This window comes from Molothrus aeneus, chromosome 2 (assembly GCF_037042795.1).
Source record: "Molothrus aeneus isolate 106 chromosome 2, BPBGC_Maene_1.0, whole genome shotgun sequence".
Lineage (NCBI taxonomy): Eukaryota > Metazoa > Chordata > Aves > Passeriformes > Icteridae > Molothrus > Molothrus aeneus.
Window position 1 is genome coordinate 8,865,127 of NC_089647.1, and position 16,110 is coordinate 8,881,236.

The window sequence follows — 16,110 nt, forward strand, 5'->3', positions numbered from 1 at the left end:
CTCCCACTGTCACTCTCTTTGTGTACCTGCCTGACCCCACTGCTTCACTCACCCTGCACTTTGGGGTGGTCACTGCCAGCTTGTCACACCCAAATCTCCAGAGAGGAGCTTGCCTTCAGATGCAGCTCAGCCATTCACAGTCTTGTCTTGGTGCACTTCTCCATCCCAGGGTAGAAAATATCTCCCAGCATTACTCCAGCCCTTTCAAAGACAAAAAGAAATAATGAAATAGACTTTATTACCATTGTGCTTGTTTTTTGTTTTTGAATATAGTGGAGTTGCTGACTGGGTCCTAGTTGATTTTGCATTATTAATGAAAGTATTTCTGTAATTTCATTAATGTTCCCCTTAAGGGAAAATACTATTCCCAGCTTAACAGTTTGGTGTGGGATGTTGTTGTTTTTATTGAGGGAGTTTTAGTTTCAAAAGTCAGTGCCTTAGATCCTGACATCTCAGACTATTACAGTATCCACCAAAGTCAGATGAGATAAATATCTTACCAGGAAGCACAACTGAGGGAAAGAAAAAATAAAACTGACCAGTTTCTTACCCTGGGAACATTAGCTATTGCCTGGGGTTTTATGTAAATGTCAGCCTCTTACATGGTGCAATATAAATATTAGTATTTTAAATTTATATTCTAGCTAATTTAATGAATAACCAGGTCAGGACTTATTTATGCTAACTGCTGCACAAAGCAGTAGCATGTGTTCATGTAGCAAAGATTGAGTGTAAAGCTGAGTCTCTTGAAAATAAGTGGTTTGTTCAAGAGCAATTTGGAAGAGTTGAATTTAATTTTGGTTTAAAGCATGACTCTTACTGTTGCCACTTTGGGCTTCTTTGTTGAAAGTGATTATTTCAGAGAGCAGGTCTTTCTTAGCATCTCCTGGGAAATATGTCTTTAGAAACGAAAATGGAGACTCAGTGTTAATATCTGAGCAATGCAGTATTTGCCAGTTTTTTCCCCCCATTCCCACTAGGCAGAGTATTTAAATAATTATAAGATAATGTACAGCTTTCCAGAAGATTTTTTTGCCTACAACTCATGGCTTTTTCTGACCTAATTGCAGATGTCCAGAAGTACTGCTGAATAAAGAACAGAAGCAAACCATTTACACCCATGATATATAAACTTTTTTAAAATTATTTTTCTCCTTTATTTATTTAGCTTACTGCTACAATACAACTAACTCCTGTTCAGTTGACCAGGTCATGAATACTGTGTAAATTGAATGTCTGTAGCTTCCAGTGTTTGGGTAACATCTCTCAGTGTAAGAGCCAGGCACGAGATCAGTCTGGATTTGAGGCATTTTTAGTACAGCTCCCATTTAATCTCTTATTTCAAAGAGACAGACAGACGTGGCTTAAAACTCCAGGCACTCTGTCATTACCCTAGTTTTTTTTTCCCCATAAGTGTACAGTAAATTACGGGTTTCTGACATCTCCTGATAGTGTGGTAGCTATGACAGAAATGCAATTGTAATTCATGGTGTCTTAACCTTGAAATGTTTTTTGTTGCTGTCTTTTGAGTGGGAAAAATGTTTTTGGATGTCTACAGATTTATTTTAAAAGCCATGGCCCACATTTTGTAATCAGATTTTGTTTTTAAAGCAAATTATTTTGCTTACACAAAAGATATCCCTTAGTAGGAGAAATAATTAAAAGAAAAATATTTGAATAATTTCATCTATCAATAAAATTTCAATAGCGATTAGAGGAGGGAAACAAAAGGATTCCTTGATATGGTGATGTAAACTGAAATAAGAACAACTTCTTTTTCAGGGAACATCACTGTGGTTTCATGGTGGGAGTGATCAGGTAGTGCTCAGGGCTTTTCTTTTTATTTACATCCTTCTCACCTGTTTTCTGCTGTGTTCTCAGAAAAAGAAATGGAGCATTTCTCTTCATTGGGAAGACATAGGATAGCTGCAGGTTCTGCTGATCCAAAGTGAGAGCCCTGCTTGTCACATTTTATGGTATCTATTGAAAAGAACTGGACCTATTCCCAGATGAGTCTTTGGAACCATTTACCATGTCTTGAAATGCATTTCAATAAACCTGCAGTCCCGGGTGGGCATTAATCAGCTGGTGTGACAGTGCTGTAGCATTCCAGCTATGCCTTTTCCTCCTTAGTGTACAAATACTCCCTCACTTGCAGGGGAACATTTTTGTTCATAAAGGTGGCATTTTTTTAAAGGAGCTATGACTGTGCAAAGTAATGGCAGGATTTAGATGAAAAGTGTAACTTTGTTTGTCTAGAATATATGTTTAATGTTCAGGTGATAGAAATGAACAGCTTTTGTAAATAAAATTCTGTGTCAGAGGCGCACACTTCCTCAGTCCAAAGTGATACTGGTGGTATTCTCCAATCAGTGTTTCAGAAATATCAGTTAAATGCAGTTTTTTACTCTTTTGATTTATAGCAAAGTAGAATTAGACAATGAAATTTCTGTTCTGATATAACTATTTTGGGAAAATCCAAATAGGCACAGCATTACTATCTTTATTAATTACTTCATGTCTTTGGTTATGGAGGGACGACTATAAACCTGGAAATGTCAAAATAATTGCTTTTTAATATGCAGTTCTTGTAGCCTACAAAGCTCAGGAAATCAGGTTTTTTATTGAAGCTGCACAAGGGTAGTATACAAAAAGTAGGAATATTAAAAGAATGGAGAAGTTGAAAGAAAGAAAATGAATGGGACAAAATCTCAGTGAATCTTCCTAGTTCTGTTGTTTTTCCTTGAAAATTATTTGTTGTGTGTGCAACAAAGCAAACTCAATAGGTTAGGTTAGCTGCAGGTATAGGGGCAGAAAAGCCACTTTCACAAAAATACTTTGATTTATCCTTTAGTTATTTTTGCCCTGTAGCACAATGTGATATTGTTTTGCAGTGTGTGCTTGAAATCGTACTCAGAGTCTGCTTGCCTCTGGAGTGTGTATGGTTTGGGTCTTCCATCTTCAAAAAGGATAAACTAGAATTTGAGACAAAGAAAAGGTGAACAAATCTTATGAGGGGAAAACCAGATGAAATTAATTTTATGACTTCTAAGAGCAGCAACAAAACAGAATCCAAGAGGCTGGTAAAAAAGGAAAAGGTTGCAATTTACATGTCAAAGACATAAAAGTCCAAGAAGTTTGTGGAGAGATCTGAATTGTAGGGCACTTCCAGCGTAAGAAGAACAAGGTATTTACTATTTGGGGGTATGTTTAACCTGAGGGTTAGAGAAAGATTTCTAACCACTAGAGCGAGACACTTATGGAGCATCTTTCCAGCCAACTTACATAAACCCACAAAGATACTCCCCTCCTCTTTCTGAAAATCTTTCTGACAGAGGTTAAGTTACTACTGGAAACACTGGGGAATTGGGGGAGCTCTTATGATCTGATGAAGTATAATTGTTTCCAAGGATCTCCTAACACTGCTTTTTAACTTGTGGTTTAGTTTGTTAGCATTTTACTAATAACTTTGATAGCAATTAGGTTTCAGGCAGTTTCTCAGATGTTACATAGGGTTTCAGTGATGAGAAAAAAAGAGCAAGGTTCTTGTGCTCTGAAAATCAACCTTAAATGTAGTATTTGTGAAATGGAAAAGAAACAGGGCCAAGAGTATACTGGCCCTTAGGAATTTGGCTAAGGATACAGTCTGTCACACAGTATTTTATAATACTTATGTTAAATTACTATTTAGATATATAGATCTTGGGAGATGAGGTTTTCCATGACTGTCTGAGCTCAGGTTTAGATGGACTGATGCAGTTTATTCCAATAGCACAAATTTTTTTGTTTTCCTCCAAAGGAGAGCATGTTTGTACACAAGGGGTACACAGTGTTTGAACCTCTGAGATCAGCAGCTTTCATATTTAAATACACTCCCTGCTGTTTATCAATAAGTTTAGTTTTAATATGCTACCAACAGGATGTTTTAAGGTGGGAATAAAGGCAAATCTTAGCTTCTACAAGTTTGTCATTTATCTAATGCAAGTTTTCTTTGAACCTTCACATCTGTTTATGTCATTGTTTGAATTCTTGTAAAAATTGTTGTGGCGCAGCACAACGGTTTCCAGAAACTGGAAACATGATTTCATATAATTGTTCTTTTAAGCAGCAGCATGAAATAATTAGTATGGGGTACTTTAATTGGTGGTATCCAATTGACTTTTTATAAAAGACTTGAATCGTAATAAAAGCAGAGAACACAAGTTGCTTGGTACCTATAACCCAGTGCTGTCATCTTTGGGGAAAAGAAGCAGCAGCTCTGTTGTGTATTTAATGGCAGATCCAGTATGTATTAGGTGCTCAGCTTTTGGAGTTTCTTCTTCTTTTTTTTTTTTTTAAATCAAACATCTTCTGCGAAGGATTTTTGACAGGAAAATTACAGGATTGGTGCCCACTCTTAAGATTTATGTTGATAATTGAAGCTGCTTCTTCTCAATAAAACATAAATGCAGCTTAAATAACTAGCTAAAAGAAAAGGAAGATGGAAAAAAAAAGAAAAAGTGTAGATATGTAGAAAGATTATAACTTGGTTGTCAAGGCCATTATACCCCTCAGGCAGTTGTCACTAAATCTGTGCTTACTGCTCACTATGGGCCAGTCAACTAATCATGCAACTTCTGTCCCTTTCTGAGCTAAGCAGTGCTATGAAATTTGCTAGAGGAATGTTACTTCATAAAATTCTAAGATTAAAAAAAAATAGACATTTCTGTTATTTATCTTCTCCAATATCATCCAGCAAAGATAAAAAATATATATGAGCATTTCTGGATGATCCTGAAGGATTTTTTTCCCCGGCTAGGGTTTTGAGTCTCAGTTTTCAAGAAAGGTAGAGGTCAGTCTTTATGCTTTCATTCTGTACAGTGGTTGAAGTACGTGTACAGCCAGTTAAATGTCAGTCTGGAAAGCTTGCATACAGTATATCTGACAATGGTATTTCATTTATTTGTGGTCTGGGCCAGGCTGACAGAAACAATAGGAGGCTTGTACTGTATTGTGTGCTGGCTAGCTAGAATTGCCTGTGAAAATACAAACACAGTACATGCTAGCATATGTCAAAACTTTGTTTTTGAAAAGGCTTCTTAACTGCCTTTTAAACATCTTACATTGAAATTGACGTTTTATTCTTCCAGAGCATGTTAAGAGCAATTGATTTTAGCTCTGTAATCCTTTGTTTCAACGCCTTTCTTTGGGAATTACATAGGAAATGAGTAAAAATATAAGGTTTTTAATCCCTCTCTGGGCATTTTTACCTTGGGAAGAGGGATTTGAAATTGGCCAACACACTTGTGAGGGCAGAAGTATCCAGTGAGGGGCTTTTCACAAAAGCTGTGTGAAAGTTTGGGATGAGTAGACACAGATGCAGCTTTGCAGTGACTGAGATGTGTTCTCAGGGAGCACAGAAGTCTATTAGAGGCTTTTCTAGCTGCTGCAAAACACCAGCGCTGGTTGACACAATTTTCTTGTGCTCCTTTCACTGGGTTTGGCCTGTGCCAAACCTCTCGGAGGTGCTGCTTAAAATTTGTGTTTGGTGTGATGTGCAGGCTTGGGCTGCTTGGGCCAGCAGAAGGGTTTGGAAGCTCCCTGGCTTCTGCTTTTTCTACCCAAACCTTATCAGAAGAGGAGGTTTATTGCTGCTTGAAATGTTTTGTGATCAATTTAATGATTAGTAATGTTCATGTAAAACTACCCTGTTTTGCTACATACAGAATGCAAATGTATTTCAATGTAGTCTGGCCATACTGACCGATTTTGGAGTGTGTGGTAGTGCTAGCTGCTTAGTTGAACATTTAATTATCTTGACGTGAAGAAAATGTGAAATAAAATGAAAATTGCACATTTTAGGATAGTTTTATTTTATATACATATATAAAAATATATATGCCTGTATGACATAATTAGCATGTATTTAAAACAGCAGTCCCTGGAACTCTCCTCTTCTTGTCTCCTTTCCCTGTTTCCACATCAGTTTATGGTCTATTAACCTGCAGTGAATAGATCTTGTGTTTCTCGTGCTTCCCAGCTGTTCAAACGCCATGTTATTAATGTTAATAAAGAATCTTGGCATCTGAGATTTTAATAATCAGGAATTAGTGACCCAAGAGACTAGTTTTTATCCATGGCAAAGTTGTGCTTCAAGAAAGACGAAAATAAGGAAAACAATAATTTGAATTTGAATCAGCATTTTAAAACCTTGAAAGTTTTGATAGGTGTTCCCAATTTGGAATTCTTGGGTCCCTGGTAGCTTATCATATTTGTCTGTGGTATATATCTATTCATACTATTGCTGGGATTGTTTGTTTGTTTTTTGGAGTTTTGGGGCTATTTGGTTTTTTTTTTTTTTTCATTTGTTTTTTGTTTTCTTTTTGTTTGGGTTTTGGTTTTGTTTTTTTAATGCAAGTTATCAGCTTGAATTTTTAAATAGTCTGAAGTTGAATGCTTTTCTAGAAGAGCATCTTGTTTAAAAGTACCTTGTCTAGGAGAGTATCTTATTTGCTTGCAACTTTTTCTTTTATGCTGGATACTCTTGTCTCACAGTTTTTTCTAGATTGGAGACAAGTAAAAATTTTCCCTGATGCACGAGGCATAAGAAACATTCAAGCCCTCCACGTATTTATACTTCTATGGCACTGCTTAACAAGGAACTTAAGAGATGATAGTACAAGTGAAATAAAGCAACTCTGTGGGCCCTGGAAATGTTAGAGTTACTCTGTAGACATTGCATGAATTAATGGCCCTTGCAGGAAGTTGCATGAGGTTGGCTGTGGCTATGGGTTATGGATTAGAAGTACCAGTTCTGCTGGTTGAGGTGGTCTGATCTCCGTGGAGTGTCTGCAGGACTAGTTTTTGTAGTTCTAAATGTGCATATGCATGTATGTATAAATTTATGTACATGAATAGATCCATGTAAAGATGGATGTGATTTAGGAATCTGGTTGTCCTCTAGTATTAGGTCCCCTCTTGAAAAAATGCTTTTGAACATACTCACTTGGGAGAACCTTGCACATAGTGAAGTGCACTGAGGTTTTCTTTTGTGTACTTTAGGATGTTAATAGCTGCTCTTGTCAAATGGTGTGCTGCAAGGTGATGGTTAAGTAGCTGTTTTGCAAAACACCGTGACTGTACCTGGCAGTGATTTCCTAAGAAAACTTTGTTTTCTTACCTTGCAGGTTCCCGTCTTCGACAGGAGGATTTCCCGCCTCGCATCGTGGAACACCCCTCGGACTTGATTGTTTCCAAAGGAGAACCAGCCACTCTGAACTGCAAGGCAGAGGGAAGGCCCACCCCCACCATCGAGTGGTACAAGGGCGGGGAAAGGGTGGAAACGGACAAGGATGACCCGCGCTCCCACCGGATGCTGCTGCCCAGCGGATCTTTATTTTTCCTGCGCATCGTGCACGGGCGCAAGAGCCGGCCGGACGAAGGGGTCTATGTGTGTGTGGCCAGGAATTACCTCGGGGAAGCCGTGAGTCACAATGCATCGCTGGAGGTGGCAAGTAAGTGCATTTCCCTCCTCCCCCCTTCGGTAACAGCTGCTTGCTTTGATGTTATTTGAAGATAAAAATAAGTGTGAGCTGCCTCTGAGGCAGTGACTTGAAAGCAATGAAGGAGTTACACGGTTAATTATTATTTATGCAGAGATAGGAAAGTAGAAGGGGAGTCAGGAGATGTATCATATCACTGGAGAAATTCAGATGATTTTGTGCGTTCTTGCTACTTTTATGCTTCCACAAAATTATGATTGCTTTATGTTTGTAAGAGTTTGTATATTAGTTTCAATTTATACATGTTTTTTCCTCTCCAGATAACCATGCAATTTAGTGTGTAATAGGAGGCAGGATAGCCAGGACTTGATCTAACGGGGTTGTTGTTGTTGTTGCACAAATAAGCACTAGAAAGAGGAATGGCAGATTCAGAAACACAAAATTAATTATTTTTTCTCTAAAAGAACTGGCTCACAAAGTTATCTCTCTGGTTTTAAGTAGTGGCCAACGGAAGGAGCAGTCAAGTATGTTCACATCACTTTGTAATGCTTATCTCTTCCTGTATATCCTTTAAACTCTACTTGTTGTAGAGGAAGAGAGTGTACATTAAAGTGGTTTAAGCATTCATATGGAGGGCCAAGCGTAGGTCAAAAAAAAATCAGTTTTGGGGGTACTAAAGTATGAGAGGAAGCCTTGCAATTCAAAGTTAGATATCTATTTTGAAGTGGCTTTTATAGGCTTCCTTTGTAATGTGTAGCAATTCACCTGGTATCCGGTTGAAGAGCAGCACAGAACTGGGTGAGTCACTCTGGAAGCACTGATCTCTGTTGACTGAATGATTCATGTTGTTAAGGAGCTCTGAAGAGGCTCCTATCTCTTAGATAGGTTAAGTGCCACCATTGGTGTATAGTTTTAGAAGAAGGGTTTATAGATTTTCATAAGTCTCACAGCAGACCAAGGAAATAGACTGTAAATTTGTGCATTTGCTTGAGCCCTCTGTCTGGTCTCTCACGTTCAAGACAATCCCAAGGACTTTTGTAACTACACCAGAAAGATCTCAAGCTTCACATACAACAGCATAGATATACATGATTAAGATCATGCTGTTTCCTTGTTAACCACTTTAGTGATAAAAGTAATCAGTGTCTGGGTAGCTGGAAGTATGCTTATCCAGTAAATGTGTAAACTGTTTAAATCACACTTACTCCCAAATGCCATATCTGGTATCTTGTAAGTGTAATTTTGAGTGGGCATTAATGGTTGAGATCTTGATTTTTATCTAATTGCTGTTTCTTTTATAGCACTTCATGTTGGTTCTTAGAAGGGTTTTAATGTTCTGTGCTTGTTTCACGTTATTTTGGTTTGTGGTGTACCTTGAAGTGATGTTGAAGTGCACGCAGTGCTTCTGTGTCTTCCACGCTTCTCATCAGAACCCAGAAATGTGAGGTGGACTTGAGGGATTGCTGCACTGTGCATGCATCAATGCAACTGGTACATAGCTATTAAATGTGTTTGTCACCCCTGGCTCAAACAGTTTTCATGTGATTATAGTAGTGAGTCTTACCAACAGGGGCTGAATGCAAAATATTGATATTGCCACAAATTTTTTGAAGAGCTTCAGCCAACCCTTGAGACAAAAAAACACTTCTTTAAAGTGTGGAAATGTACACCATTTAACAATAATGTAGCATTAAATTGTTAATCCTCCTCAAAGTGGAACTCACTAGCCCTTGTATCAAGGGCTTTTATCAAAAAATAACCAGCAACAATGCTGTAAAGAAAAGTCACAATCTATATTCATAAATAAGATTTGTAGGTATAATGAGATACAGTTTCAGTTGCATACCAGGACATTGTAGACAAAGAACTTTAACAGTAAAGGTTATTATTTTAGTGGAAAGGTACTGATTTGACAGTGCAATAGCACCAAACCACTTTAAATAGCACAGAAGAGGTGAGGAACAAGGAAAGAGTTGAAGGCTGGTGGAATAAATTTGCATTAAATTAAAAAGCTCTACGTTATAGGTGTAATGCTATCATCATTATAAACTGGAGCTGTGTTCACAGCTGCAAATCAGCAAACTGCTCTGTTTAGCTCTCAGTACACCTGTGCTGAGCCCCAGAGCATTTACATTTGTATGCCTCTAGTCATACACAGTTGCTTGTTTAGAAATCCTTATGTTCTAGTTCAATTTTTGTGTGTTTGCAGAGTCAAATTGCCTTTGTTTGGTTTCTACTTTCCACAAAGTACAGAAGATGATTAAGAGTACTCATTATATGCTTTGATGCTACAATTTTAGCCAAAAACATTTGTGAAACAGGAGACAGCATCGTGTTTTGCAGTTTACCTGCAAGATCTTGACTGGAAGAGGCAGCTCATGTCTGCACCAGTTTGTTTTACAATGTGATAGGAAATTTATGGCTTTTCTTCCATCATCTCATATAGTAACACATTGTTAGACAAAGTTCCTTCACTTTCCAATGGGTATTGTACACTTTACTTTAGATTCAGGTTAATACGAAAGTAAGTTTTCATGTCTGTTATGCCTTCATGCAATTATTTTTCAACTTTTTAAGCAGTTCCCATGCTCATCTTTTGAGATCCATCCACAAAGGGAATTTGTTGCCTATGTAGTCAGGTGGACATCTTCCTTAAGCACATTGTTCTCAGATTCCACAGTTGCAAAGAAGGAAATGTCGGAGGATTTCAAAGCTGCAGATTTCAGAAGATTGCACTGTATTAAAAGCTGTTTTATCTTTTTTTTTAATACCTGTGTGTTTTAAGAACTTTCAGAGCAGCTTTAGATTTGATTACCACAGGGGAGTAGTGACTTAAATCAGAATTGAAGATGGTTTTCTATCTGCTTTTCCCTCTGCTTTGTCACTTTCTAGTTATCAGCCTCTCCTTGGTGACTTGACTGACATTTGCATGTCATTTAATCCAGAGGATGCTGCCTTTTCTTCCACTGATATATATCTAAGCAATGATAGTGTTAGTCCTAAATTAATACCATTGAACATGACCTAAATAACATTTATTATCAGCAAATTGAATTAAATAAGCCTCTTATTCAATCTGTGGCTCCTGTGACCCCTTTCAGAATGTTGGAAGGTGTCGTGTGTCTACTCACAGCATTAAGGATTTGTTGTATCTTCTCCATAATCCTATTTTATTTTGTATAAAATACTTGTGCAGCTTATTTGCTTAAGTTTCTTTGGTTATTTCTTTGAAACCAAGCACCATCCCCTAAAAATCCTTAAAACAAGATGATCCTCTGACTGGTCAAGAGAGGTATCCTAAATCTACCAAACCTGTGCTTTAGCCAGTGACTTGATATTTCAAGAATTAAAATCTTTCAGACACTTTGGAGATGAGTAAAACTACTCTCTGTTGCACTGTGCAAAGAAGCTTTGTAACTTAGTATTACTTGACATTTTCTTTGTAATTTACATCTGTGATAAATGGGAAGGAGATAAATTTGCATAAAATGTGAATCACAAGTCAGTCAAATAAGTGATCTAACTCCTGTTTAACTGGGGGATTTATTTTTTTTTAAGTTGACTGGCTTCATCTGTATTTGAAATTCCATTTCCACAACTTTTTGAAATGGAGACTGGCTGTATGTGTTCAGAGTCAATTTGCAGAAGCATGCAGTTTCTGCAGTGTAGCCCAGAAGGGCTGAGTGATGGGATAATCAGGCTGGAGGCATCCTCCAGACTGAGGCTGCTCCAAGTCTGTTTCCATCCCTCTCCCTGACTTCCTGAACTCAGCCTTTTGATCACTGGAGACCTACTTAAATTAGCTCCATGTTTTGTTTTGGAGGAATGTAACTGGTTTTGGATTACTGCCTACCAGTGACACGTTCTCCGGTGGTGAAAGGTCCTAAGGAACGGGGACAGGGCATGTCCTTGTCAGAATGAAGCTGGGTAATTCTCTCTATAAATGTCAGCTTTTACAGGTGGCAGAAGAAAGTGGAGTCATACTTCATCCTCAGAGTAAAGGCTGAAGACTGTTTTGGCTATCACATAAACAGTTGGAAAACAAAGTCGTTTTTCAGAGTGGGGGAATAGAAGCAGTTCTGAAAAAGTGCATTAGCAGACTGGAAAGTGGCTGCAAGCTGCTTCACAAGCATGAGTCTCTCAGGATTGTCTGGTGAATGAAACCACCTGATTAAGACCAAATTCAGTTACTGGTGTGTGATAGTTTGATTCAAATTTTAATTTTTTTAAAATGTTGTTCCATTTTGAGGAAAATGGTATCCCTGGATCTTGTGGATGTCTGTTAAGTAACAATTTTGTAGAAGCCTACTCATCTCAAGAGTGGCAACAATAGCTGCAAGGGTATATTCATCTTCCTTTCTCCACTCTAAAGATTTTTCGGGCTGTTAAGAAAAAAAAACAAATGCAAATGAAGTTGTTTATGTTTGCTAGTCAGAGACTCTGCAAATCTTTTTTTCAAACCATATTTCTCTGAGATAAACTTACTTCTCTTTTGCCACAAGTTCTTTCCCCTCACACCTTGCCTTGTCAGAGAGAGTTTTTAGAGAAGGGGTATATTTATGACCAAGGCATTTGGCATGATTCTTTCATGTGTAGCTTTGTCATCACCATAACATAATTTCCAGGGCATGCAAGATGACGGCTCTAGTTCTAAAAATGCTTTGTTACAGTTTTAAGATTATAGAATCTGAAGACTGGTGATGACTTCCCTGTAGTTCATTTTATTGTTATGTAGAATATGAGCTGCTAAATTAGCTGCATTAATGCACTTTGCATTAATTTTAGGCAATATACAGCCTTCCTGAGTTATTGATTGTAGTGTTACCTGCAAATTATGCAATATTGTCAAAATTCAAACAATAAGTTTGTATAAATGGACCTTATGTGTAATCATTGGCACGTTAAGAGAATGGGACAAATACCTCCCTTCTGCAGTTGCATGAGAACAAATAAAACATTTTGGATACATATCAGAACTTCCATCGTTTGAGGCACCCATGTGCATGGCAAGCATGTGCTGTTTATGCTGTTTACAGTTTTATTTGGCAAAGTCTCACAAAAGTCAGGGCTTTGTTTCAAGTGTGTGGTTGGTTTTAAGGTATCACAAAAGGTCTGTCTTCTTTGAGTCTTTTGCCTGCACTCATGAAATAAATGACAAAACAATAGAATTACTGGCTGTGCATGCTGTAGATGGGGTTACAAGGTTAATGTATGCATTAAGGAATAAACTTATGTACAGATTTAAGAAAAAGAAAACCCTAGAGATTATTAAAAAAACAACAACCGAAAAATACTCTAGCAAAAACTAAAGCAGTGAGGTTTGACTGGAAAAGCTATGGCTTAAATATGCTTCTACCTGTAAGTTTGATATGAAAGAACTTCATTCTGTTATGTCTAAGTCTATTATTAAAGGAAATTTCCCTGTTTATTATCTAAAATGCAACTTGTATGTATATTGATATTTGTAAGTTAGTTCTTAAAAGTCTTAAAGATCATGAGATTTGTATTTTAGGGTTTTGGTTGTTCTGTGCGTATGTTTGGAAGCCTCTTTCATAGTACACCTGAAGTGCTAAGATTCACTAGATTTTGGAAGCAGACTGAGAGGACTTTGATTGCAGATGTGTGTCAGCATATTTGAGCATTATAGCTAATTCTGTATCAAAACAGTTCACAGGTGAGTGTTACTGTCAATGGATAACAATAATACTGAAAAACCAAAAAATTTTCATAGATGCTATTACATGAGACTTTCAACCACTGTGAAAACAGAGCACATAAATTAAAGATTCCTATTCAATGCCTATCTACTCCTGCCAAGATCAGGGCAAAATAATGCACACTTTGCCTGAAAATTGTTCTTACATGTCTGTATTTTCCCAGAAACTATGCAGAACAGAGGAAGTTAGGAGTGCAGTTCTTGATGGGTTCTGATACTGTGAATAAACAGATTATTCTTAAGCTGATGAGTAATTTAGGATGTTACAGCAGCCATGCTGGGATGGATGATTAAGCAAAATTAGACGTTTTATAGTCTTGCCAGAAATTGCTGTGCAGCTCAGTGAGTTCATAAATCAAACAATGTGGTGCCAGTCTTTTCCTGGAATGGCAGCTCTGATGGGTAAAAGATTATCTGAAACCGTGAACCAAAACTGGGGAATCTGGCTCTTCAAATGAGGTGAAAGCTTTCCTTTGCACATTTTGTCATCAAGTGGTTAGTTTCAAAGAAAAAAATGGAATTGAAATTATTCAGGTTGAAGGGTCCAACTATATCAAGCATGAGTCTGAGACAAGTATTTAAGTGTTTTTCCTGAATCCAGCTAACATAGTGAATTGATACCAAAGCTCTCCTTAGTTTTGGTATTCAGAAGCCTGTGGAAAACAATTTGGACTCTTAACAGCAAGTGTAAATGCAAATAAAGGCAGATATCCTAATTGCATGAAGAAGGAGAAGGACATTTTGATACCACAGTTTGTTTTCAGTGTCTGATGCTTGTTTTTCCTCCCTTCCCATGGCAATAAGTGATGTGCTGTTCAATAGCTCTCCACCCTGTGTGTGTGCCTCTGGGCTGGGAAGGATTGAGCAGAGTTCAGAGGGAACTCCTTAATGCAAGTTATCAAATTAACTGGGACCATTGGCTGTCTCCTCTTTATTCCTGGTTGTGAGCTTCCTCTGGTCCAAGGGACTCTTTATATGGTGTTTTCATGTAAGAGGTGCCTAGTACATTTTCTCCCAATTTCTGCTTTACACTCTTGATCTCTCTTCCCCCACCTCCTCCCCTCCTTCTCCTCCTCCCCCAAGACATCTTGGTGGAACTAGATGAAGTGAAGATCATTGCTATTTTCATAAGTGTTTCCATTTCCTAGCTGATGGGACAGGACATACACCTGTAGGCAGAAGTATAAAGTCAGACAAGTAAAATGCTGACTAGTACATTGGTTGTTCTGATGCTTTTTTCCCCAGTATGACACTTTAGGAACTTCAGAAAAACTATTTTTAAAGACTTAATCTGATTTACTATTTGGAAATAAATTTGCGTTGTGCCAATACATTTTGTATATGAATTGAGACTATTTGGCAAATACTCCATATTAATGAAATATTAATTTGAGTTATCATTCCCCAGAAAACAAAAGTATCAGCCAAGCTTAAATTTTTGAGGAAATTCATTTTTATTTTTCCTTTTTTCTGTCATAAGGTTAAAACCTGTCTTTGAGATCATACTGCTGACAAAGACAGATTTGCATCTTTGTGTCTGTGAGCTGTTTTGATGAGAACTGTCTGACTTGACTCGCATCCTGTATGTAAATTGATTTCAGCTGATCGCTTTGAATTTGAAAGAAATTTAATTTGAAAACTGCCCCGTTCCAGTCCCTGAGGTGGTAGATGCTTCTCTACGTCATCTGTTCAGCAGTGCTAAGTCAGCATATGTCTGTTCCTCTCCTATTTAAACTGTGTTCTCCAGAGAAACAGAAATTCCCTTTAGACCAGGCACACATCTGCTGACTCTCTCCTACTAGCAAAGCAACTGAAAAGATGTCTTTCCTGTGATTAAAAGAAATATGTCTGGAGGCGCTTAGTTTTTGTTCAATTAATCAAAGATTAAACACATGTGGACTCTCTAAACTGGGCTTCTTTGTGCTTCCATGCTATCAAAATTGACTGGGGAGAGGAGCTGGGTGGTAGAGCTGGCTAGACTGAAATTTAATTTTTTTACTTATATACATGCTATATAATTCAGTTCCAAAAGGTCACAATAAGGCAGAGGGAAAAAACACACACAAAAATCTTGTTTGTTAGTTTTGAATTAATTTATAAGTTGAAAATATTTGAGCTTAAGGAAAAAAAAAGGGGGAAGTGTCAATATTTTTCGTAACACATGCTCTTAAAAGAAAGATTAAAAAAAAGTCTTATGGTTATGTGATTGGGCTACTTTATACACAGTTGCCATTTTGGTAACCATTTCCAGATGCAAAGACATTTTTGGTCGCTTTTGTTCCTCAATTCCTGTTAGTAAATGCTTTCCTGGCAGAAACTGTTAGTGTTAAAAGTCTGGTTTTCAGCTCAATGACTTATCCTTACTTAACAATAATACTTCTGATAGATTGTTTTGTAAAAAACCTGCAGGCTTTTCTCTGATTTTAAAATAAATGAATGATTTTTTTCACCTGAAAGTATACAGAATGCAAAAAAATCCTGCAAGAGTAAGATGGCAATAATTAAGCAGATTCCTTGAATACCATGCTGTTCTTAAATTTTTCGTCAGACACTTGCAAGTCTCTCTTGTAGACATCTTTATCTGAAGAGAATTTGTATGGCTCCAGTTTTATTAGTGGAATTAGTTCTTTGGTGTAGTGTGTGATGTGGTTTTAAAACAGAAAAGGCTCCTGATAAAGTGACTTTACTGAGATTTTTTTTTTTTTTGTAAAGTGGTGTCTTCTAGACTGTTCTTTGTAATACCTATGATTTTGGTTTCTTAATAGACTATTTTTCTCAAAATACATGAAAACTTAGCTATGTTTCACTTTCTGAATAACATAAAATCCAGTGTAAAGGTCTGTCCTTTCATAAGTAGGCATCAAGCAGCATTTTTGGCAAGATGCTTCATATGATATTAAAGTTTCTTCAAAA

General features: G+C 37.3%; 1 protein-coding gene across 2 annotated transcripts in view; it reads left to right on the forward strand.

The window, feature by feature from the left end:
* The window catches only part of ROBO1 (roundabout guidance receptor 1), a 687,040-nt gene that overhangs the window by 427,783 nt on the left and 243,147 nt on the right, over positions 1-16,110 (forward strand). For both annotated transcript variants that reach the window (XM_066571924.1, XM_066571925.1), the window contains one exon: positions 7,167-7,493. In XM_066571924.1, the coding sequence (XP_066428021.1) occupies positions 7,167-7,493 (327 nt within the window). The remainder of the gene's footprint in view (positions 1-7,166; positions 7,494-16,110) is intronic.